General features: G+C 36.3%; 2 protein-coding genes and 1 pseudogene across 2 annotated transcripts; 1 reads left to right on the top strand and 2 right to left on the bottom strand.

Moving 5' to 3' along the window:
* Window positions 1-862: 862 nt before the first annotated feature.
* On the bottom strand, window positions 863-2,167 carry LOC106395278 (uclacyanin-2-like). Its single transcript, XM_013835780.3, has 2 exons — window positions 1,915-2,167; window positions 863-1,515 (listed from the first exon to the last, which is right to left on the bottom strand). Exons 1-2 carry the CDS (start codon window positions 2,087-2,089, stop codon window positions 1,070-1,072), a joined length of 621 nt encoding a protein of 206 aa, XP_013691234.2. The 5' UTR covers window positions 2,090-2,167; the 3' UTR covers window positions 863-1,069.
* A 3,436-nt stretch (window positions 2,168-5,603) lies between these two features.
* Window positions 5,604-12,200, top strand: LOC106395908 (annotated as a pseudogene).
* Window positions 12,201-13,019: 819 nt separating this feature from the next.
* On the bottom strand, window positions 13,020-18,557 carry LOC106442429. The gene is made up of 4 exons (XM_048755386.1): window positions 16,709-18,557; window positions 14,377-16,559; window positions 14,091-14,303; window positions 13,020-13,958 (listed from the first exon to the last, which is right to left on the bottom strand). The coding sequence occupies exons 1-4, from the start codon at window positions 18,555-18,557 to the stop codon at window positions 13,020-13,022; spliced, it is 5,184 nt and encodes a 1,727-aa protein (XP_048611343.1).
* Between the last annotated feature and the right edge of the window lie 7,949 nt (window positions 18,558-26,506).

Consider the following 26,506-nt stretch of genomic DNA (forward strand, 5'->3'; position numbering starts at 1 on the left):
AAAGATCTGCTTAGCTGTTACTAGTCTATATAGAATTCAATTAATTTACACAATAATCATGTCAAATACGAACGGCTGACCATATCAACCGGAATACAGAGAATTTAAACGCGTAAACTGATTATAACATGCAATGCACTTGCCACTTCTACAGCACCAACGAATTGGAAGAATAATAATAATTTACGATTCGTAAATAAATGATGGATAAATATTTATATGCTAAACAAAACATATACGAAAGAGAGGCGCAAGAAAGACTAAAGAGAAGTTGAGCATAAGGGAATGTAAGCAAAGTCTCATCTTCTTAATTATTGGGTTATATCACTAAAGGATGTCTTTAATTAACTAGGTACACAAATCGCATTGGCATTGCCTTGTGCTTCGTCTTCCGCACATCTTTTCTCATATGTTGAGAAGTTGGATATAGGTTAAAGTTGTGGCTGACTATAAAAATCATAGTTAGTCACCCACATAAAGTCCTACGCCATCATGCTTTTTATTCAAAAATTATGTTGAAAAAGCCTAAATTTCATATATACATTGAATATGTTATTTATATATAGTGTTTAATATGTATCTAGATTCTAGAGTCTTAGAATTAAAGCTGCAGCTAATTTAATACCAACTATGCCAATCATGCCAAGTTGTATTTCTTAATCATATAGCATTGACAACCACCATTCGAATAAACATTGCTAACAATCATTTTCTATATGATTTGATCATTTCTCGTAGCTGTTGTTGATTCAGCTATAACGTGTGTATCATCATTGACAACATAATTTTAAAAGTCAACTAAATTAGTTACTATGTATAGTCTACATACGTGAAAACGGTAGAGAAGAGCTGTACATGCATGTGACTCCAAAACCAATAAGTTGTTATATATAACGACCGATGGAAATGAATAATAACTTATTACAATAACAGAAATAAGTGAATGTGATAATGATGAGGTTGATAACGATAATCAAATGCCTAGATAATAAGACCTGCTGACGTGACACACAAGTTTACAGCCAAAACCAAATAAATCAAAAGCAACGCACTGGCTCATCCCTGGCAATTACATCCACAAACCATAACCCAAAATCATCGACGCTCCGACCAAAATGTAACTCATCACTCCCTTAGTGGCAGCACTCGGTGGAGGAGGAGAAGTTGGTGGTGTGGGTGTGGCGGGAGTTCCGGTAGCCGGAGGTGAGTCTGGTGTGGAAGGAGGAGTTCCAGCAGCTGGCGGTGAGTCTGGTGTGGAAGGAGTTCCGGGAGTTGAAGATGGCGGCGTAGGAGCTTCTGGTGTTCCGGAAGAAGCGGCAACGACCGTAACTGCTAGCTTCATGCCACTGATACAGTGACCAGGTGTAGGGCAGATGTAATACTTGGTTCCTACTGTCTTGAGTTCGATTTTGGTGTCTCCGTCGGAGTGATTATCTGTTGCTGCTGAACTGTCGCAGTTATCATATCCGGCTTTGGTAGTCACATCCACCGAGTGTGAAGAACCATACTTAAACTCTGTTTTAAATTAAACCACCAGAATAAAAAGAAATCAAAACCTAATTGAAGAAACTTCTATTATGGGAAAACCCCCCAAAATACTAAAACAAGAGTTTCTTGTTGAAACACCTTTTTGAAAAATAAGTGTTAAATGTGGATAAACCGAACTGAAACAAACAAGTATGTATTGAAAAAACAAACTAATAGATTTTGTCCTTAAATATTTTATATTCAAGAAAATGAACCAAAGAAACAAAATCATACATGTCATATTTTTTTTGTCTTGCTACTAAAGCAAAACAATACCTTATCAAACTAGATGTTAATTCAATTAATTTATATCGAAAACATAGCTTGAAGCTATATATATATATATATATATAAGTTATAACTAATGTGGCTCGGATGATGGTTTACCTAGAATGTCACCAACCCTGAAAGTCTTTCCTTTAACCCAATCTGTGTAGTCCACACCACTGGACCACTCTTGAGCGTCTCCTACTGTGTATGTCACAGCTATAGCGGCTGGGACAATGGCCACGACTAAGAGAAAAGCGGTTGCAGCCATCTTGGACAAACCATTCATTTCCATTTTTTGCTTAGAAGAAACTAAGATAACTGTACTACAGATATGAATAGAAGATAGAGGTTGTGAAAAGAGGAACGACGATGATGTTAAATTTATAACAAAGAGATGTGAGAAGGATTATGATAAATTAAGTTAATATAATGTATGAAAAAGTCGCCGCCTAGCCAACTCATTCAACAACTTCTTCCTCTCTTTTTAATTTTATAATATACATGTCTTTGTTTTCTAAGACATTGTCATGATGCGTACCAACTATTTGTTCTTATACATTCAAAGGAAAGGATAAGTAATCCAATTGCTCTTTGATGTAAATTATCTGATTCCATCATCCTAATGAGAGCTTCCTATTTGTTTTTTAAAATGTTTTCTACCTAAAAATATGCTGGGAACATGGGGTTTGTTAGTATCCATGTATGTATAATGCAGTTAATGAATATCATAACTATAGTATTTATTAGCTGACGAAAAAGAATTGTATTTATTACTTAATTAACCTGTTACAGAATCTGGAGGTGCCGACAATTTTTTTAAAACAGAAGCAAATATCAGCTAAAGAGAATTCAAGTAGTATAATTTTAAGCTATGTTTTTCTCTGCAGAATATCATTAAGACACATTTATTTTCGTAACAGTTATATTCGTGAATTTTATACCCATTGTAACAATATATATGAGGTTACTTTCTATTCTTTTATTTTATATTTAATGTCTAACTGGGATATGTTTAAGACATTTTCTCATTAAAAGATTTTATATCTTGTAATTTATGAGTATTTTGCGTTGATTGAGTTTGATCAAGACTTTATCAATACAACTTCTATTAAAATTTATTTGGTCAGTCATACAAATAATATGAAAGCTTTGTGTATAAAGTCTCATTATAAATGGAAGGCTTACTATAAACTTAGAAGCAATTAGCAATGTGTTGACCATTGACTAAGTTCATTATTCAACAGTTTAAAGTTTGGAAAACATTGTCCAAGCCACTGGGTCATATTCTTTTGCATTTTTGTTTTTAGCTTCTTGGTTCGACCCGATTGGGTCAGAAGTTTTAGAAAAGAAAAAGATGAAAAAGTCGAAAAAATCACATCCTAACTCTTTTAAAAACAAAAGTGAGAATTATATAATAGCAGAAAGATATGCTTAACACGTTCCAAGGCCATTATAGTATAGTTGTTAATAATCAAAGAGGGATATGGTCTTCAGTGAACCAAATATTTATAGTATTCGGTTCTTTTTTTCTTGAAAAGATCATTACATATAAACCGAAATAGATTTGAAAGCAACCCATAAAAGCGAAAAAGTCAGCGTTAACCCATACAGGTAATCACTATGTATTACCTATGTGTTCTCTGACCAAAGAAAATATTATGAGATCGAGTAAGGAAGAGCAGATTTTAGAAGATTGATCACAATGTCAAAGATGAGTGACTAAAAATCTATGTTGAGTTAGAGAGGTAACTTCTAGAGGTGGTCCAGAGCGTGCCATGTTGGCCTGTTGGGACTTGATGGTTATAATCGTGTCGTCCATTAGCTTCATATTTTTAAGTAAAGAAGAAACTACAAAACAACTAAATATATCACAACTATTATTAAATAAACAAAATATTCAATTAAGTATTACTTTTACTGACATGATGAAATCCTATTTTATTTTAAAATTATAGAAGTATAACAACCTAGTGATGAATCCAATTACCAGAGAAAACAATGTTTTTTTTTAAGCTAGCAGATAATCACTTTGGTAGAAATATGGTCTTCTTTTAAGCTATGCACGTTGATGAAGGGGATTAAAAGAAAAAGTTAAGGTGAGTGATCTGGTAATATTCGTGGCAAATGTAAAACTATTCATAATAAATAACCTTTTGATGACTATAAAAATTAAGAATTATGAAGCATGTAACAACTTACATCTGCTTCAAAAAAAAAAAACTTACATCTGCTCCTAAAGGTTAAGCTCCACAATTCTAATTCTGTTTTCGGCCTATTACCTCTGTAGCCCATAAAAGCATAAATGGGTTTATAAATATGGGCCGATAATGGTAAAACTAGGCTCACGATTCGGCCATGACGGGATTGCTGGGCTCATATGCAGCCTACGTCATAAAACTGGGCTTATAAAAGAAGTAACTGCACAAGAGAGGAGAAGGTAAGAAACACTTTACCATATCAAATGTCTTTTTTTTTTGCTTAATCACCATATCAAATGTTCTGAACAATTAAAATAAAGCAATGTTGGCCTCTCTCTAGCGTCTACCAAAGAATGATGTCACTACTTTCTCTCCCCCCCAACGTTACAGGAACTCAACATACGAATGACCTGAGGAAAAAATACAGCTCATAGATCTTGTACAGATACATTTTGACATGTAGGCCTGGACATAAAATCCGGAACCCGAAATCCGAACCGAATCCGAACCGAAAAACCCAATCCGTTATCCGACCCGAAACGTAAAAATACCCGAACGGATCCTGTAGGGTGGTACAAAAAATATCCGAACCCGAAGTGTTATTAACCGAACCCGAACGGATAACCCGAAAAATCTGAAATTAATAGTCAATATAAATATTTTGAAATATATATAAGTATTCCAATTATTAAATTCAATATTTGTGGTAATATTATATATAATAACAAATATTAAAATTCTAATAAATGCTTTAAGTACACAATTAGTTATAAATAAGTATTTTATAATTTACTCATTGAAATAAAAAGTCTACTCTCTATAAGTCAATACATATTGTTTACAAATGATGTTTGTTTTCATGCTTGATTTAACATTTTATTGTTATTTTATCAATTTTATATGTGATAGATTAATTTTTATTTAATTTAGATGTTTTTCTTTATGTTTTACTTCAAAAATTTTGTTTTTTATTTTGGTTATATTCGAACCGAACCGATATAACCCGAATCCGTATGATATATGATTACTTTATGGGTTTTATGATGCAATACAATTTTGAACCGAACCCGAAGTGTTATTATCCGAACCCGATCCGTACTAATAAAATTTTAGTATGAGACCTAGAAGCGTAAACCCGGAAATCCGAAAACCCGAAAAACCCGATCCGAATGCTAACGGGTACCCGAACGCCCGGACCTATTGACATGCATGTATCCTTTCCAATTCTCAGTGGGCCTAAAAACTATTAGTTTAGGTATCTAAATATCAAATAATACTATACATCACCCTTATTTAGTGCTGGTCTATCTCGACCGATACTCAACCTCATAAACGACGTAACACGCGCGCACACACACAGAAAGTGTTTCTTTTTCTATTAAAATGGAAACCAAAATATCTTAAACCGGCTATCTCTTACGTGTTGTCTATGCTCGATCATGTGACCTAAATCTATAAACCAATCCAGGCCAGGTGCAACTTAGACGCGTCAATACACTTAAAAATTCACATTCAAAATTTGATAGATCATTTCATTTAATGTAAAGACGATCAAAGAAACAACAGGTGGGTTAACAAAACCGTAAGCTAACCAGGAAAAAGGTACGAAGAAAAGACTTAATTCAAAATTATCTTCTAGAAGATTTTATAATATAGGTATAAATATATGTTATGCATGTTGCGTACTCTTTAGTAAGTAACAATAACAAAAACGGAAGCAAACAGAAAATGGAGGAAACAAAAAAGAGTTTGCTTGATGATTCTTTTACAAGTGCAATGACACTAACCAATTCAGGTGTGCCTCAAGTGCCTGACCGATACGTTCTTCCATCAGCGCAAAGGCCAGCTCTTGGTTCGAGCATAGGAACCAGAGATGATACAACACTTCCTGTCATTGATCTCTCTCTTTTACACCAACCTTTGCTTAGATCCCGTGCAATCCATGAGATCAACATGGCCTGCAAGGAGTTTGGTTTCTTTCAGGTAATTGTTATATATGAAGTAACTAAAAGTGTTGTTACATGTTAAAATTCACGAAAGTCATGTCTCGTTTTCATCAAAACTAAACAAAAACCTTGTCGCATCTACCAATCCCACTTGCGGATATGACTTAGAAAGACGGTTATTGTCTTATTGTATTTATGTCATAGGGAATAAAGTCCATTATCATGAAAGAAAGAAAAGAAAGGACAAAATCATCAATCTAAGTCTTAAATGATAACAAAAACTGCATGCATGCATGTTTTCTCTACTTATAAAAGCCCTAACTTTTACTTCCCTCACAGGTTATAAACCATGGGATACCATCATCAGTGGTTAAAGATGCCTTAGATGCAGCAACACAGTTCTTTGACTTACCTGTGGAGGAGAAGATGCTTCTGGTGTCATCAAACGTTCATCAGCCAGTAAGATATGGCACAAGCATCAACCATTCAACAGATAAAGTTCATTACTGGAGAGATTTCATCAAGCATTACTCACATCCTCTATCAAAGTGGATCGAAATGTGGCCATCAAATCCTCCATGCTACAAGTAATGAATAAACCTATATATATATATATATATATATACACTACAAGAAAACAGCAAGGATACTGAGAGAAAAAATCGTCGGAATTTCGTCGGAATAACGTTATTCCGACGACATACCGACGAAACAAGTCCTCGGAAATAATTCCTCGGTATTTCTTCTTTCCTCGGAAATTCCTCGGAATTTTCCGACGGAATTCCGAGGAAACAAATTTCCGAGGAAATTCCGAGGAAATTCCGAGGATCACTAGTTTGTCGGAAATCTCCTCGGAATATACCGAGGGAGAACTTCGTCGGGATATTTCCTCGAAAGTTCATCGATCGATGCGTTTTTGGACATATATCCATCGATCGATCCGTTTATAAAAAAACGTTTGGAATATACCGAGGGACATCTTCCTCGGAATATTCCGAGGAACATGTCCCTCGGTATATTCTGAGGAACATGTCCCTCGGTATATTCCGAGGAAAGGTGTCCCTCGGTATATTCCGAGGAAGATGTCCCTTGGTATATTCCGAACGTTTTTTATAAACAGATCGATCGATGGATATATGTCCAAAAACGCATCGATCGATCGAGTAAAAAATATAATTAATTTCCTCGGAATATAAAAAATATTAATTTTTTTAAAAAAATAAAATTTTTGAAATTTAAATTCGAAAATATAAAATTAAAATTAAAATTGAAATCATATTAATTAATATTCAAAGTTTCACAAATAAAAATAAAACATTCCGAGTTTTTGGAAGAAAAAAAAACTACGGGTCTGGCACGTCCGGGAACACCTCGTTCGGGTACATCCTCTGCATCATCTACATCATTTGCTGGTTCAGCCTCCTCTGTGCCTCATAGCCCGCCTGTTGAGCCGCCATCTGGGTCTCCAGCAAAGATATGCGATCATCCTTGTCCTTCAACTGAGCCGTAACTACTTCTGGATCAACAAAGGGCGGTGGTGCAGAAGAAGGAGGAACCGACCGGGTGCGACGACCCAAACCGACCAAACGTCCTTTCTTCTTTGGAACCGACTGAACAGAAAATAGCCAAATTTACAAATTTAAACCAAGAAATAAATGAATTGAACTTTAAAAAAAAAAGAACTTATGGATTCAACGATTTCGTTGATTCGAAACCGGGACAAGTTGGTCGAAGCCGTCGAAGCGTCATCCTCGGTTTGAAGCTGAGACACTTCGTCTACCACCTGAGTTTGGACCAGGTCGATTTTATAAATACAAAAAAAATATAAAAAATATAAAAAAATTCTAAATCAATTCAACAAAACAAATTATTCAACCAAATCACAATTCTAAACCTATTATACAACCAAATCACAATCCTAACCAATCACCCTAACAAAAATCTATCAAAACTACACAAAAACCTAACAAATAGAACCTAAGAGAGTGGGATAGGGTCCTTACATGATTTGTGTAAGAGAAGGGGGAGATCGCCGGAGATATCGTCGGATTTCAGGGGGAAATCGCCGGAGAGAAGAGAGGAGTCGCGCAGAGGAAGAAGAGAAAAATGGGGAAGAAGAAGGGGCTCGTGGTTATAAAACCTAGGGTCCGATGGACATTATCCGTCGGAATTCTAATTTCAATTTTCGCGAAATATTTGCCCGGTAAAATGAAAATATTCCGAGGAAATTCCGACGGATAGTAAAATATCCGTCGGAATTTCCTCGGAATATTCCGAGAAAATACCGAGGAACTAGTGTTTGGGGTTTCAAAACATCAATTTTTTTTGCCGTATTTCATTTCTTATACAATTGTAATGCATACCATTGAGGATTCTTTGTATAGATGAGCATAAACCATGAAATAACAAATTTCAAAACTAATTGAAAGTATTCCCTTTACCGTTTATTAAAAGGTATAAGTGTTTCTCTTATGTTGTGGGATTTCGTTCATACAATCGGAAAAGTGTTAATTATACGGTAAGGAACAATTTTTTGACTTCATAATGAACGTAAGACACTTAATAAGGGTTATATAGGTGTTATTCAAACCGCAAAACGTTGTTTTCGGTTTAAAAACCCTATTTCCTCGGAATTTCCTCAGATTATTCCGAGGGAGTTCCGAGGAAACCCTTTTCTTCCTCGGAATTCCGTCGGAATATTCCGAGGAAATTCCGAGGAACTAGTGTTTGGGGTTTCAATACGTCAATTTTTTTTTAAACGGATCGATCGATGGATATATGTACCAAAACGCATCGATCGATAGAGTATATCAGGTGTTCCTCGGAATTTCCTCAGAATATTCCGAGGCTTTTCCGAGGAAACAGGGTTTGGGGTAACAATGTGATCGATCGAGAACAAAATCTCATACGTTTTTTTTATAAACGGATCGATCGATGTATATATATCCAAAAACGCATCGATCGATTACTAAGATGGACCAAAGCGTAACAATGTGATCGATCGATTAGATTATCCCATCGATCGATCGAGAATCTCAAGCGTTCCTCGGAATGTCCTCGGAAAATCTTGTAAGTTTTTTTATAAACGGATCGATCGATGGATATATGTCCGAAAACGCATCGATCGATCACTAAGATGGACCAAAGCGTAACAATGTGATCGATCGATTAGATTATCCCATCGATGGATCGAACAAAATCTCGGGAGCCTTTTTTTAAACGCATCGATTGATCCGTATTTGTACAAAAACGCATCGATTAATGCGTTTGCGGGAAACAGAATTATAAGGCAAAGGAGTCACTTATCCGGAACCCAGTACTGAGATATGCCACACGCTTCATTGGCTCATTGCTATACGGGACAACCACAGCCGCATCAGTCACGCAATGGGAGTTGTGCCTCCTGTACCAAGGTGTGAGGCATTTGCTACCGCCATTTGGAAACTCTACATTCCCACCTGCTACTGCCTTCAACATGGGAGCGGTGCTGGCCGCAAACTTAGTAGGATACAAGGGGAAAGTAACCAAATCCAAGAGCAGTGCATGTGGATTTGCTGCAGTGATTACTCGGATCCTTACACATGTGGGTGTAGACTGCGAGAACCATCAGGTAGCAATGGACAGATCGAACAACATTGCTTGGAACTACCTGGATGTCATTTCTCTAGTAAGTAAGGAGTTCATAGCTGGTCCCCACTCGAGGATCGATCGGGATGGTCCTTACGTCTACGTATTCCAGGACCGAGCGAAGAAAACACTCTAACCGAGTGAAGAAAACACTCTACTGCCACCTGCCTCAGATCGGCCTGACTGCTCTACTTTCAGAGGCTGCAGTTGAGTTCCTACCCCCTGCTACCGCACTAGTAGACAAGCCATCCTTCTTCACGCCAAAATATCAGACCAAAGGCAAGGCCGTGGATGATGAAGAAGGAGAAGATGAGGCTGCACAAGCCATTCCAGATGATTCACAACCCCATCAGCTACTCCCATCAGACTCCAGCCAGTACAAGCTGCAAGAGCTTCCACCGAACGCCACTTCGCGCCAGCAACAACATTGGAGAGATCAGAGCATAAAGACAAACAACGACATCCTACACAAGATCTGGGCTTCCATTTCACGTATCAGGCTGTGTCGTTGCCAAAAGGATGATGTAGTTCATCGGGACAACTCTCCATCCAGCTCTGGTTCGGGTTCGAGTGGTACACACAGGGTAAGAAAGAGGTCCAAGAGACCCAAAGATGCAGGAACATCTGGAGCAGGAGACGAGGAGTAGGAGCTATCACCGACCAGTATTGCCATTTGATTTCCGACCGCGCTATTTTATTTTCTTTTCTATTCTCACGTTTTATGGTCTTATTTTCTGTTGTCACACCAGGGACGGTGTAAACTAAGTCTGGGGGAGGGTACTTGTCATAGTTCCATTTAGGAATCTGCCATAACTTTTTCGGTTAATTTTGAACTTAGTTTTTTTTTATTTTTTTTCTTAATTATGAGTTCTTATTTCTTTTACATGGTTTCTTCGTTTTATTTGGTTGTGTTTTGAGTAGTCTTTAATTCGTATTCAGCTTTGCCTTGCTAGATAAACCAAATAACTAATATCTGAGTACCATTCTTTCAGCTATCAACTGCAGGCTGTGAAACATGGAAAAGTCACAAACATTGATCAACCAACAACATCCATGCTTTTAAGAATGTTCAAAGGATTCAAACTGACTGACCACTCAATCTACTCAAATTTTCTCATCTTGGGGCTTGGTATACACTAGGTTCGCTAGTACTACCATGTTCATAATCAGTTTCCCCATAATGATACCAAATTTTGTAACTTCGTGTAAACCCACTCAAATATAGATGAGTCCAAACATCCCACTCTTTAATAATCTTTCTATTTTTACAATTAGAGCAAGGACATCTTAACATACCTGTTTTTGCTTCTGGTTGTCGGTGAACTAACCCCATGAATTCAGTTATACCTCGTTGGTATTCTTCCGTAAGCAATCTCGTGTTCGGATCCAAATGAGGTCGATCGATCCAAGAACGAAAATAATTTGAAGAAGACATATTTTTTATGAATCAAATTCGTGTGTAAATAGAGTAAGAGGGATGATGAAGATATGGAGTGAATGAAGAGGAAGATGACTGCTTGTATTTATAGTTTAAATCCTGCCGACAGACCGAAGAAATTCCGACGGAATTCTGACGCCAACGGCTAGTTCGTCGGAATTTCCTCGGAATTTTGTAAAATCCCCCAACGGCTCTCCAACGGCTATAATATTTCCTCGGAATTTCCTCGGAATATTCCGACGGATTGATATTTCCTCGGAATTCCGTCGGTATATTCCGAGGAAACCAAATTTTGTGTTTCCTCTCGGGATATTCCGAGGATTTCATTTTCCGTCGGAATGTCCGTCAGAATACCGTTGTTTTCTTGTAGTGATAGTCCAGCTACACTATCTCAATGTTTAAAAGAAAAAGCTGGCTCCGGACCATAAGGACATTAGGACCAAAGGCCAAATTCCTCCTAGTTACCAAAAAAAAAAGATATAGCTTTCTTTTTTGGTAAGAAATTTTTTGATTAAAAACTGAAAACTAATTGTACTCTTTTTTTTCCTTTTAGGGATAAGGTGGGTAAGTATGCAGAAGCAACTCACTTGCTAAATAAGCAACTACTAGAAGCTATCTCAGAAAGCCTAGGACTGGAGAAAAATTACTTACAAGAACAGAATGAAGAAGGCTCACAAGTCATAGCAGTGAACTGTTATCCATCATGTCCTGAACCTGAAGTCACCTTGGGAATGCCACCACACTCGGACTTTGGCTCGCTGACCATCTTACTTCAGAGTAGCGAGGGACTCCAGATAATGGATTCCAACAAAAACTGGGTATGTGTGCCGTATATCGAAGGAGCTTTGATAGTTCAGCTGGGAGATCAAGTTGAAGTGATGAGCAACGGCATATACAAGAGTGTGATTCATCGTGTAACAGTGAACAAACATGTCAAGATGCTATCGTTTGCAAGTCTTCACAGTCTACCTAGAAGATAAGTCCAGCACCTGAGCTACTCGATGGAGACAATGCAGCAGCCTATGGGGAATTTAGTTTCAACGATTTTTTTAACTACATCTCGAGCATCGACGATTTTCTACAGGAAAGATTCATCGATACACTTAAGAAGAGCAGCTCCTGAAGATTATGTCAAAGAATTCAAGCTTACTATATAGTTTACATGAATTTTGTAGTCCATAGGTGCATCACTGTTGTATCTACTCTATGCAAAATCATCAAAGTTATCATACAACAACAATTGAGTGTTTTTATCTGCATGTAAAAATATATAATCCGTTGTTTAATATATCACATAAAATCATAATGAAAGTTCATACTATGTGATTTCTTCTCCTCTCAAAGAAGATGGTGCTAATCTTAAAAAAAATATTGTTCATATCAAAGCATTCATAAGTAGAAATTAAGTAACAATTTAATCTATAATGATTCTGTTGGTGTAGCCAGACATATGTTCGATGAACTCGTTTGAAAGAGTCAAGAAACACCTGTGGTAAGAGTATATCTGTTTCTTGTTTCTTGCTGCTATACCGGATCTCAATTGTTCTCACAAACTATGTATCCCTACAAGTCCTAAGGAGTCCAATTATAAACAACAGTAGATTGCTGATTATCAACCAAAGTGTATCGGATTTGTCTATATGGTAGAAAAGCAGATCGCACAATATAATGATCTTCAGATACTTGCAGAAAATTAACATGGATGGTACAGTTTCCTCCGCCGACTAGTTAACTTTTTTTTTTTTGAACTGATTCTTCGTATTTAAATGCGTGAGAAAAGAAAAAATACAAGTCTATGGCTTAAGTTGTTCTAGAGCCCAACCCAGTTACAGTAGAAACCCTTTATCAAAACACATTAGGTAACCAACCCAATGACATAACACCCATTAAAAATGGCCCAAGACAGGTGAATCGACAACTTTGAATTCATCGACAGTTTGCGGAGAAGAAGGCGAAGGCGACGGTGTATAATGATCTCAATTTCTCTCTTGTCCAAATCCAAATTAGCGAGCACTAAGACAACCACTGCTGCATCATCACCGATGAAACTGAACGGTTAGTGTCTCTGAAACTTAGAATCTTATCTCTCAGTTGTCTGTCAATAAGACGAGCGATTGCATCGACTGATCTAAAAATATTGCGGTGCAGTCTCGCATTTCGTTCAGACCATAACCAATAGATGCATCCTTGCCAACACAGAAGAGTGGGCATTCCTTTTGGTGATCTCCTACTCTGGCCCTGAAGCTGAGCCATTACCCCATCCCAAGAACGGTTAGGTGATAAACCACATCGAAGTGCCAGAGATCCCCACAAGCCCCATGAAAAGTTACATTCAAAGAAAAGGTGATTCCTACTTTCAGACGCCGAATTACAAAGAAGACAGAGCGGAGAGGATTGAAGGCCCCATCCGATGATTCTGTCTCTTGTTGGGCAACGGTTTAGCACGAACAGCCAAGACAAGAAGCTATGGCGAGGGATTCCACCTTTATTCCAGACAGTTTGTGTCCAAGGAACAATTGGTCCTTGTTCTCGAAGGTTATGATATACTGTCCCAATTGAGTAACTATGATTCAACCTCCCATCTATTACCCATTCGTATGAGTCTTGCCCTTCGGTGAAGGTAATAGTAGTTAAGTAAGTATGCAATTGAACCTGTTCTTCCGATCTTGCAGGAGGTAGTCGCCACGAGTTGTTCTGGTAAAGGGACGCTAGAGTTGCCGTCTCTGGAATCCCCATGGAAGTGTTTGCACCGAGTTGGAGGAAGGATCTCATGTTGCCAAACGGGGACCAGTTATCTGACCAGAAGCGGCAGGAGAGACCATTGGAGACTCTAAGGTAAATCCAATTATAGATAAGAGGACTTAGTTTTAGTAGCTTGTTGACTTGCCATGAGAACTGCCTGTTAGGGACAGTTGTCCATAGGTTACTAAGGTCACCATGTAGAACTTCCTCCTTGAACCATGCAACTCAAATAGAACCAGACTGAAAGAACAGGAGCCAAATTAGTCTTAAGCAGCACGACTTATTCCACAGTAACAGATCATTTATCCCTAGCCCACCCTCATTTTTTGGTCTAGTAACAACATTCCAAGAAACTCTAGCAGTGTGAGACTCTTCAATATTTCCTTTCCACAGAAACACTCCACAAAGTGAGTTAATCCGCTTTACACAAGCCTTAGGAAGAATGAATGTAGAGCACCAGAATGTTGTTATTCCAGAAATGACAGTTTTAATGAGTAGCAGTCGACCAGCAAACGAGAGTGCCTTTGAACTCCATGAGGAGAACTTGTTCTTGATCTGTTGTAAAAGTCCTTCACAATTTAACAATGACAGTTTTTTTTGTGCAGAGAGGAACTCCAAGGTAGCGAACCGGAAGCGATCCCATGGCCATTCCCGTAGAAAATTGAATGAGGTCAGTTTCTGCAGCTGAAAGGCCTGATGCGAAGAATGAAGTTTTATGCACACTCACTGATAAGCCAGACCGAGACTCAAACTCACGTAGGACCTGAAGCACTGCCTGAACAGACTCGAGGGAGCCATCCATGAAGATCAAGAGGTCGTCGGCAAAACAGAGATGCGTGAGACGTGAATTGGGGCAGTTGTGGTGGTAGTTGAAATGCATTTCCTGAGCTGCCCTGTTCAACATGAGGGAGAGGTTGTTTAGTGCAATGACAAATAGATATGGTGACAAGGGATCGCCCTGGCGAAGACCACGTGTACCCTTGAAGAAACCATTTACCGAACCGTTGTATCCCACAGTGAAGCTAGTTGTACATATGCATGTTCGAAGCCATGAGATAAATTCACTTGGGAGCTGAAGGCCGTTGAGACAGGAGAAGAGAAAATCCCAAGATAAGGTATCAAAAGCCTTTGCTATATCAACTTTGAGTGTTATTCTTTTTGTACCGTTTCGCTTATGATACCCATTCACAAGTTCCCCAGCAAGAGATGTGTTTTCCACTAACAACCTTCCTCTAACAAATGCTGTCTGGTTAGGGACAATGAGTGGCGTCAGTATTGGCTTCAGACGTTTCACCAGCAAACGGGAGACAACTTTGTAGACTGTATTAAGGCAAGATATAGGGCGAAAGTCAGTGATCAATGAAGCTCCATTGTGCTTTGGGACCAGCGAGAGGATGGTGCTGTTTGTGGTTGCAGGCATAAAGGAAGAGAAGAAGAAGTGTTGAATGGAGCCTGTAACTTCAGCACCCACAATCGACCATGCAGACTTGTAGAATCCAGATGTAAGGCCATCAGGACCCGGCGCCTTGTTAGAATTGAGCTTATGCATGACCCTGGTGATCTTCTCGACCGTAGGAATAGTAGTCATTTGGACACACTGGTTCTGATCACAACGAAAAGGAGATAAAGATTGAAACCACTGTACTGTAGAGACCATGTTGACGCGCATGGGGGGCATGGGGCCGAGGATATTAGAGAAGTGACGAACTGCGTGAGAGCTCATGTCCAATGGATCAGTGAGGATAATGCCAGAGATAAGTACATACGATCGGATGGTGTTGTAGTTCAGGCGTGTCTGCACAATTCGGAAAAAGTAAGAAGTATTCTGATCCCCTTCTTTAAGCCAATTGATCCTTGATCTTTGTTTGAAGTAACACTCCTCTATCAGTCTTAGGAAATTCCAGCACTCAAGTGCTTGCTTTTCAAGTTCGAATGTCTGCGTTGAGGGGGCCTGCATAACCTGTACCTGCACATCTTGTAAAACACGGTTAGCCTCACTCACTCTTATTTGAATTTGAGAGAAATTATCTTTATTCAGTGTTTTAAGATCACTCTTTATTTGTTTCTGTTTCCAAGCAAGAGCTGTGAGGTTCCAGGCAGTGCTTCCGGCTTGTGTCCATGCATCGAGTACCACTTGGTGAAAATCGGGATGTTTGGATAGATAGTTATAGAACTTAAAGGGGCGGGTACCACATGATGGGATTTTATAGGCTAGGTTGAGGAGACAGGGAGAATGATCTGAGGTTTGGGAAGGGAGGAAGAAGGCTGAACAGTTTGGGAAAAGGTTGAGGATATGGTTATTGATAAGGAGGCGGTCAAGTTTTTTAGCTATTGGGTTCACAGGGCAACGGTTTGTCCAAGAGAAGAAGGAGCCTTGATAGCGAAGATCGAAGAGCCCCATTTGAGTTAGGCAGTCCCTGAATTGGATCATATCTGGCGTCAAAGAATTTACCGCAGATACAGAGTGCTCAGCAGGGTGGATTATCTGGTTAAAGTCTCCACCTAGCATCCATGGGGAAGAGTGGAGAGAGAGATTCTGATAAGTATTTAACAGTTCCACCCACAGGTCAGTGCGCTCTGAACTTTCATTCGAAGCATAAATTGCTGTGTAGGTGAACACTGCTGAGCCTGGAATTTTGACTTCACAAGTTAATGTTTGTCTTGACTCTTGCAGGGTGCGAACATAGATGTTGTCTTTCCATATTACTATGATCCTACCATCTTCATCCGACAGGTGATTAGAGGTGAAGTTCCAACCTCTACAGAGTTTTCCCATAAGGTGGTTAAGGTTATGGGTTTTGATATGAGTTTCTAATAAAGTACCAAAAGAGGGTTGATGACTAGATAACCATTGACAAAAAGGTGAATGTTTTACCGGATCATTTAAACCACGGACATTCCAAAAAAAGGTTTTAGTATCCATAGGGGTTAGTCTATGTTCTCCTCCGGAAGGAGAGAACCATGAGGTGACAAAAGAGAAAAGGGATTAGAGGAGTTTAAAATAGGTGGAAGGAGGGGGACTAAAAAGGGGGGAAGGACAGTGGGTGGAGCAGTGAATAATTTTAGCTGGTCAGTGAAGGAAGGGAATTGGTGGTTTGAGTTGTCAGCTCTGGAGCGTTTTAAGGGAGGTTTAGAGTCAGGGGAACTAGAGGGAGAGGAGTTTAGTGTAACAGGGACAAGCTGGGTTTGAGGAGAGTTGTTTGATATAAGGAAATGTTTTGATGGCTCAATGAGAGGAGGGTTGATTTGTGTGGTCTTTTTGTTGGGAGGAGGTAGGAAGGAAGGTTCGGAGGGGTAAGAGGGTGAAGCGGGTTGATGGGGCGAGGTTGCAAGCACAGAGGCGGGACCATTCTTAGTCTCAGAGGAGGTCAAAGGGCGATCAGACTGAGAAGCAGAAGCCACCTGGTTCACAGCCTCGTTGCTAGTTGAGGTGTGAGAAACTTCTTTCTCTACTACACTAGGTTTCTTTCCCTTTGATTTAGTTGTTGAAGCTGCTTTCTTAGGCTGCAAAGGAACATGGAGACAATTCCTCATTATATGCCCTAGTTCTTTACAGTGAGAGCACGTTGGTGGAACCCATGGGTAGGTGACCGAGACTTCCACAACTTCACCAGAATCACGAGTGAATTCAACAACATCTGGTAAGGGTTTTGTCAGGTCAACTTCAACCTTGACATGAGACAAAGTCAAGCTCACAAGATTCAGAGTAAAATCATCTGTTTCCTTTGGATCACCAACCAGACCAGCAACCGGACTCAAACCTTCCTGATGACGAAGGTCGAGTGGCACTCCATTCAGATGAGCCCAAATCTGTATTGAGTCCAACGGGGGAGAGGAACTAGAAGCAGAGGAGGTCCATTGTATAGCTTGAAACATTGAGTCACCAACGTACCAAACTCGCTTTTCCAAAATTTTCTCCCGGAGGTAATCAGATGGGATTCTAACCAGCATTGAACGCGAAAGAGGATTGGTATGTATTTCTACACGTTTTCCTTTTCCCCACAGGTGATTCAGTATACTCTGCACATGATTGAAAGGTGGAGGACGGCCGTTGAAATTACAAATTATGAAATCCTTGTGGAGCTCAGCACCTTTTTGGAATACACTGTCTGGAATGGAAACCCGAGGTCTTCCAGTATCAGATATGGTAACAGGAGCAAGCCTACTAAAGGTTTTATTTTGAGAACGGCGGAGTCTTTCGATTAGTGGAGGTGGTGGTTGGTGTTGAGTGGACTGTTTATCAGTAGTTAAGGGAGGGGTAGTATTTGGAGGAGTGATTGGAGGGGGAACAAGAGGAGGTTGGGGCTGATTAGAACTTCCAGAGGTTTGAGGTGGAATTTGTGGGTTTTGATGATTGAGGGTTGGAATCGGAGCTAGGGGTGGGGGATTTAGGGAAGATTTGGAGGCTCTGTTGGTTTGGATTGGAGAGGAGTATTTAGGAGGGAGAACTTTAAAGTTTCCAAGGTCGAGGTGAACAGTATTCTGAGATCTAGATCCAGAGCTTTTGGAACCAGAGACAGCTGAAGTTTGAGAGAGAACTGGACCAGTTGATTCAGTAGAAGGTTTAGAGCTCGATACTTTAACCGCAGAGCTCGAGAGAAGAGCACGCTGCGAAGCACGAAAAGATTTAGGAGTCTTTGAGCCAGGGGAGTTGAGAGGGGGGAAACGAGAGACGGAGAGAGGGTTAGAGGAGTCAGGATCAGGGGGGTCGGGAGGGATGGGAGGGACAAGGAGGTGGTTGTCACCAGTGGAACGAAGCAGCGGAGACAAGCCGGAAGCACTGTTCCCGGGGAACCAGGGGTTCGCCATCAGAGCTATTCTTATTTTATGTAGACCCGACTAGTTAACTTTGCTCGTAAACTATCCACTAAAGCTCTCTAACTACGGCCTTCGCCTCTCGATTCCGGGGACGATTTCTTGTTTTTTTTTTCTTGTTCTTCTAACTGTTTGTAGATTTTTCTATTTTGAAGATTATCTTGATCAGCTTCGGCGTTTCATTTTTTGACCGTGACTATTTTATCTTCTTCTCGCAGTTTAGCTTTTTTAACCACAGCTAATTTACTGATGTTTTAATTTTTAACCATGTAGAAATTTTAAACGAACCATCACTTTCCAGAATGGAATCAAGGAGTAATTTTACATAGGCGAAAAAATTAACTCATTTAAAATATTGTTGAAAGTTATATATAGTTTATTACGTGAAACAAATTTCTTTAAAAACTGCATGAGGATATAAAATTTACGGAAATGAATTTTAATTATAGATATTTATTTTGTAAACAAAAATTTAAAAAAAAAATTGATATTGACATATACGATTTTTTTCTTAGTAGATTTTGATGTTAACATAGTCATGTCACCGGAAACTGCTTTTTCTACTAATTATACTTTTTGCCATAAAGATATAGATGTCCGGTTCGAATTTCAACAGCTGTGGAAAAGAAAGTTTAACAATTTGTTCTCGTCTTTCGCAGATCTCAAGTTTTAATCTAAGCAGCTGCGAAAAAAAAAATTTAACATGTTCCTGCATCTTGGGCAAAGAAGTTATGGATTTTGACCTGGAACTTTTTGAATTAAAAAAAAATATCATTGTCATGTAACTGCAGTTGTGCTTTTACAAATATAATGATAAATTTGCTATATCCAAAAAAAAAAGACAAATTGTCTAAAGGACAAATAGGAAAATGATGCAAAATATATAAAAGCTTTAGGGGAAATATGGAAAATATTCACAAAATCTTATTTGATTCGTGTATATCATAAATAAAAGGATAATGAACGTGTAAATTATATACTGTAACTTACAAATCAGTTTGACCTTAAGAGATACTCTCTCGGTTTCTTAATGATAAACTTTTTAGAAAAAAAATTTATTTCAGAAAGATTCTTTTTGTGTTTTCTATGAAAAAATTGTAAACTTCGAAAAAATTAATTGATTTTATTGAATTGATATTGATTAAAAGTTATTGAAAATTAAAAATTACAGATGGTTTAATGTGTTTTCTTAATATATGCAAAAATGATAAAAAGTCTATCTTTTAGGAACGGATGGAGTATTAATGTAAAAATGATACTCTACGTATAAATAATAAAAAAACGTAGTATATATACGTATCGCAAATAAAATGCCGACGCTTCTTTTTCAAAAAATAAAATAAAATGCCGACACACGTTTTCAAACACGTATATGCATTTTCCATGCATGCGAGTTCATGCAAATTATATGGAATTTTTTTTTTTTTTTGATAACTCTGGTATCTGGGCAGCCACATTCCCAACTATCCCCCGAAAGGGGTCCAGCGCCCCAAAGGAAGAGATGTTAAATCCGTTGTGGCCAAGGCTCGAACCCGGGTGGCAGGCAGTACAGCTGTACCTCCTTTACCACCAAGCTACGAGCGCTTGGTTATTATATAGAATTTTTATCATTTATTTTTAAAATATTTCTTGCTGGATATATTGTGTAAATATGCTTTAAATGAAATATAATATGAAAATAATACCATTTTACAAATTTAAGTAAATAATTATCTTCTAATATACAGAGATTTATTTATTAAAATATACAGATATTATCAAATATCTAACTACTTATATATTTTATTACATTCTACATTGACCATAGCTAGCTATAACTTATATAATCTTCAGAAATTTCAGCTAAAACAACCCTAAATTATTGATTATTTTACTACATATAACAATATATACGGATTTAATACTTCTCCTCAAAAACAAACAGGTGTCATTTCTAAGAATTAATACTAACTTTCTGTGAATCCAAACTGCAGAGATTTTTTTTTTTACAAAAAAAGAGTCATGTCACAAATTGCAAATGACAATACCATATTTCAATGAGAAAATTCGAAATTTTACTTATAGTGTTAAAATGTATAAACCGGTCGGCCAAACAGAACAAGAATCGAAATATAAATAGCATAGAAGATTCGCATAATATTAAAACCATTTACTAGCTAGAAGATCAATGATGCAATGTAATAAACTGAACACTTATCTACAACTGGCTTACCTTTTTAGAAATTGTAGCTCCGATCACTTGGTCTTGCAAATATGTAAACTACATGCCAATTCTAGTTTAGTAACTCACACAACAAACAAACAAAGGACCATTGTTAGATATTAAAATTTCATGCTCACAATCAGTTTTCCAGCGAAAACTATATAATAATCCAATTAATAAACTTAAACATGGAGGATGAGCAGAACAAAAAAAATTCTTCAGTTCCAAATTATGCAAAACGGATTAAAACCATTCTTCTTTTTTTAAAAAAAGCAAACCTTATTTATTTTTACTCTGCATGCAACTGTATAAATCATAGATAGACCATAAAATCATATATGCGTAAGAAAGATCGGATAAACTAAAGGAGCAGAAACTTTTTTTAAAAAGGAGACAGAAACTTAAAATATGAATGGAGTTTGTTGAAGCTAAATTGCGAAATCTCCAGCTCGGACTTGATATACATTCATCTGAGCATGACCAATGTCTACATACCTACATGCATAAATATATATATACAGACCTGAATCATTAGTTTTCGAGATATATAAATGTATGGAAAACAACAGGCGTGCATGAATCTATTTCTGTTTCAACGGTGCAAAGTGTACAAGTTGATCGAAATCTGTTTGCATTGTATAATTAAAATAAGATATATTCATATAAATCACGAATACGTTTTGGCACTTATATATGCGTCATCAACCAATAGGGTTAGCATAGAGGTCAAAGAAAATATTTGATTTTATATTTGTATGGTTTAATCATCTAATAGTTAACCTATTTGACCATGGGGAATTAAATGCCTACATGCATATATTCTGTGGATTTCAATGCACAGAACCAGCTAAAGGATTTCGCAACTTTCGCTTTTATTTATTTTTATTTGTTTCGATATAAGTACATGATTTAATTCGTGTAAATAACTTGATTGGAATTCCCATTCGAAAAAACTCAATTATGTAGCTATATATTGTCGGAAATCAGTGCATAAATTTGGAGTTTCGATTAAAAAAAAGAGATAAAATTTATGAACGTTTTTTTAACGTCTCTATATATAATCAACAATACAAAATAGATTGATGATTAATTGATTATATATAAACGTTTATTTTAATAACCCTAAATAAAACTCAAACTTCTAAATGTATAAGGTTTAGTTGAGATTTTTCCGTAAATGAAGCAAAAGACGTAATTTGTTTATCATCAGTTAAATCGAATGTAAAAATAATATAAGCATAGAGCTAAGTTTTACTATTTAGTAAACTGAACCCAAATATTTTATTTTGCATTTTTCTACACGTATACACAAAAAAAATACACATATACACCAAAAAACGTGCACATTTAAAAAGTATTATTCAAAAAGCTGTGATATTTATGATATTTTCTGCTGATCAAATTGATACTGGTGACATTGTTTTAAAACAAATTTTATCATTTTGATCGGTATATCATCTTCATTCTTCAAGACTCTACCTTTTCAATATTTAAGATCATACTCTAACACAAACCATTTAAAAATTTACAAACATAGTATAAATCTAGTGAATGATGGAACTAGATACGTCTGGATAACTATATTAGTTAATTCGTACATCGCATATTATATCGTCAATGTGATATACAATAATGCAAAGAACCAAGCAATACGGTTCAAGTGAAGACGTAAGAGACAGCACAAGTTTTGTCTATTTTGGTAAAAGAAAAATGATACTATAAGATCATCATTAACGCAAGGTTCTTAGTACAAGGTTCTTAGCAGAATATAAGAACCCGACTCTTAATTTTTAACTGAAAATGCTAAGAGTCGGTTCTTAAATAAGAGATTTAAGAGTCGACTCTTAACTTTTTCAGTTAAAAGTTAAGAGTCGGGTTCTTATATTCTGGTAAGAACCTTGTACTAAGAACCCTACGTTAGCTCTAAATACAGCATCTGTCGTTTTGTAGACTGAGTTTCAACATGCAAAAAGTAAGTATTTAATGTCTTTGACGCCATACATGTTATAATAATAGATTCTACTTATTGTTCTTTGTTTGAGAATCTTTCCAAAACAGGAACAGCCTACGATAGTTTTGAGCATACCACTGTCCACATCATGCTAATATTTAATTTATTTAGCATATATTATTAAAAAAACGTTAGTGAGTAGCAAAAAAATATTTAATTTGTTTATTGACAGATAGAATACTACTCTCAAATGCTTTGAACCCTGCTTTATTTGCGGGTTTCTGAACGTAACGTAACCCTTATCCCATTTTGTCTCATGACGAAAAGCGTTAGATTCAAGACCACTTACTTTAATCAGAGAGTTCGGGTCGAATTTTCTATTAAATTTTGATATATCAGAAACATTAGATAAATTTGAACCCTAATCTGACTGAAAGAACTATATACCTAAAACAAAACAAGCACTTCTTATATTCCATAAAATATTTATAGTCCAAGCTTCGGCCAGAAACATGCTATGATATAATCGTGGTATTCGTCAATCTAGTGGCGGCATGCATTCAACGAATCCACCGCTTTTCATTCCTTTAAGGTCCCAAATTTTCAATATTAGATTTTAGAAAACAAAATCGGTATAATATATCTATCTATACTATTATTTATGAAGTGATTTGGATTATTTATCATTTTCTCTATGATTTTAGTTAATTTGCTTACTTATCATCATTTCCATGATTTTAGGATAAATCATTAGTTTAATTAATATATTTTTTTACATCTATATATTTATCATGATATTTAAAATCATGATAAACTTGAACCTATTTTACCGATATATATACTAATATTTTTTTTAATATATTTTAAAATATAATAAACATGATATTTAGGATATTTAATTAATAAATAGATATTAATAATATATACCGATAATATCATCATTACTTTTTTTTCATTTATAATTTTAATGATTAATATTATAGCTAATTTTTTTGATTTTTACTGAAAGTATTGATCAAATACAGATTATTATAAAATTTATATATAAGTATACTAATATATCTGAATTAATCCATTTCTTTAGTTAATTTGCTTATTTTTCATCTTTTTCATAGTTATATGATAAATCATTAGTTTAATTAATATTATTATTTAATTTATTTATTTTGATATCTATATATGTATATTACCTATATATATATATATATATATTTAAATATATATTTTAACATATAATTATCATGATATTTAGGAATTAATAAATAGATATTAACAATATCTACTGATAATATCATCATTAATTTTCTCTCATTTTATAATTTTAATGACTAATATTATAGTCAATTTCTCTGATTTTTACTGAAAATATTGATCAAATACAGATTATTATAAAATTATATATAAGTATACTTATATATCCGAATTAATCGGTTTCTTTTGTTTATTCGGTTTGATCATTCAATATATTGAACCATATTCATATACTGATGTTTTCTAAACATAACATCCTCGGTACTTGCAAAATCCACACTATTTTCTCTATTTCGGTTTGGTTCAGTTTTGAATGGTTTGGTTTTACCAGATTGAACACTCCTAAACTATTGTTATTTGTTAATATTTTATATTTGTGATTTTTTTATAATCATTTTAGTACCACATGATTTCTTTTCAGTCCAAATACAATAGGTGTTAATTTCACATACAAAATTTCCTAATTTAGTTATTACTATAAAAAAGATTTTGATCCAAAATCTACATCACATAAATAAAAATATGAAACAAAATAATACAATTTAATACATTGATTACCAATATGAATATTGAAATTTTATAATTTATAATAATTTAAAATTTGTATCTACTTTAATTAATTATTATTTTATAAAAAAATAGAATTAAAAATTGTTAGATGTATAGATATATTATTATAAAATAACAATAATTAAAGTAGAACTTTTTTTATATACATCAACTAGTATTATTATAAACAAAATGGTCAGCTGTTAGAACTTTTTTTCTTTGTTTGAGCAAAGTCAGCTGAACTTATGAGTTATATTCTGATCGGATAAAATTCAAATTATGATGATTCAGTTGGGCTTAAACTAAAATATGAATATGAATATCTGCATGAATTTTTAAATGGGCTTTACTAAACTATGGAAGCCCAAAATCTCGACTAACTTTGATTTCGGAATAATTCCTACCGGTAAATACCCAAAACGTTCTTATATTGTGCTAGTCGTAGTCTCATCTCAGCCTTTTGGTGATATTTTAGTATCTTTGTAGTTTATGACCAAACTAATCCACTAAAACAGCTACTTTATTAGACTGTATGATTTCCCCCCTCAAATGTATTAAGTCAATGATAAAAAGAAGGAAAAGATAATAATTAAGAAAAGAAATTATATAGCTCTACAATAAGAATGAAATATATTGATCTAATAATTCGTTTTTTCCTTGGATTCACTAACGCAAATGGTGTTTCCACATTTACATGGATGTTGAGTACAAAAAGAGTTAAAAAGCAAGTCAATGGATCCAGTTGACAACAAAAAGATAGTTCGTAGTTTCAAATTTATAACACCAAATTACTAACTGGTGATCCTGGTTAGGACCTATGTTACATGGAAACGGAAGCGGGTACGTGGAAGCGGAAGCATAAAAAAACGCAGAAACGAGATTTTTTTAAATATTAGGAAGCGGGTACGTGTTGGAAGCGTATAACCATATATAAATATATATATATTAATATTATATTAATTATTTTTAATACTTCATAAATAATTGACACAATATATTTCAATATGTGCTATATCTTTAATAAAAAATCTCAATGCATAAAGATAATTTATAGTATTATTTTTAATATTTGTATATTTATAACTCAATATTCATTACTATTATTTTTTTTATTTTATATAGAATAAAACTATGGTTTTATATTTTATTGATATACATTGCATTTTAAAAAAAAACGGAAGCGTGATTCCAAAACAGAATTGTAAGCTTCCAACAGGTTTTTAAAAAGAATATTTTAGAAACGTTTTGGAAGCGAGATTCCGCAAGCTTCCACAAGGTTCCGATTCCGATTCCGATTCCGATTCCGGTTCCAAAGCGGGAAGCGGACGTCTGATAAAGCTTCCGTGCAACGTAGGTTAGGACAAAGATGAGTCAATGATCAATGATCTCAAATTATTTGTCTAGATTTTTATTGAATAGCGAGTCATGATATGACTGGATGTGCTCTCTCTCTCTCTCTCCAACTTTCCTCTCGAGACTCAAAACAAAATCTGATAACGCTCCGGCGTCCGGCAAGCGCGTGAGCACCACCGCCGGAGGCTCTCTTCTCTCTATACCTCGGTTTTCCCTTTGCTTCTCCACCTGTTTGTCCCTCTCCCGTCCGATATGCTTCAAAAACTGGTTTTGGGTTTTGTTCCCGGTGAAGGCCTTGCTCGAGAGAGGTTCGATCTGGTGACGTCTCCGCTTTATATGGTCTCCTGGCGAGGTTGTGGAGTGATTTCAGGTGGTTTGGAGCCGGTTTTTAGGGTGTAAAGGAGGAGATCTGATTTTCCCTCTTTCAGATTTGCTCTCGGTGCTCGTCGTTCTTGTCGGAGGAGTGAAGGTTTGGCTTCCCTGGTTTGTGGTTCGTCGTAATCTCTGGCTGGTGGTGTCGTTCGGTATCGTCGGTGGACATAACTTCTCTCCTCGGTGTCTTGGAGTTTGGGTGTCTAGTCGGCGGTGTCTAGTGAACTCCGGAGGATCCTTCTACCTCGGAGCCGTGTCTTGAGA

The sequence above is a fragment of the Brassica napus genome, chromosome C4, assembly GCF_020379485.1.
Source record: "Brassica napus cultivar Da-Ae chromosome C4, Da-Ae, whole genome shotgun sequence".
Lineage (NCBI taxonomy): Eukaryota > Viridiplantae > Streptophyta > Magnoliopsida > Brassicales > Brassicaceae > Brassica > Brassica napus.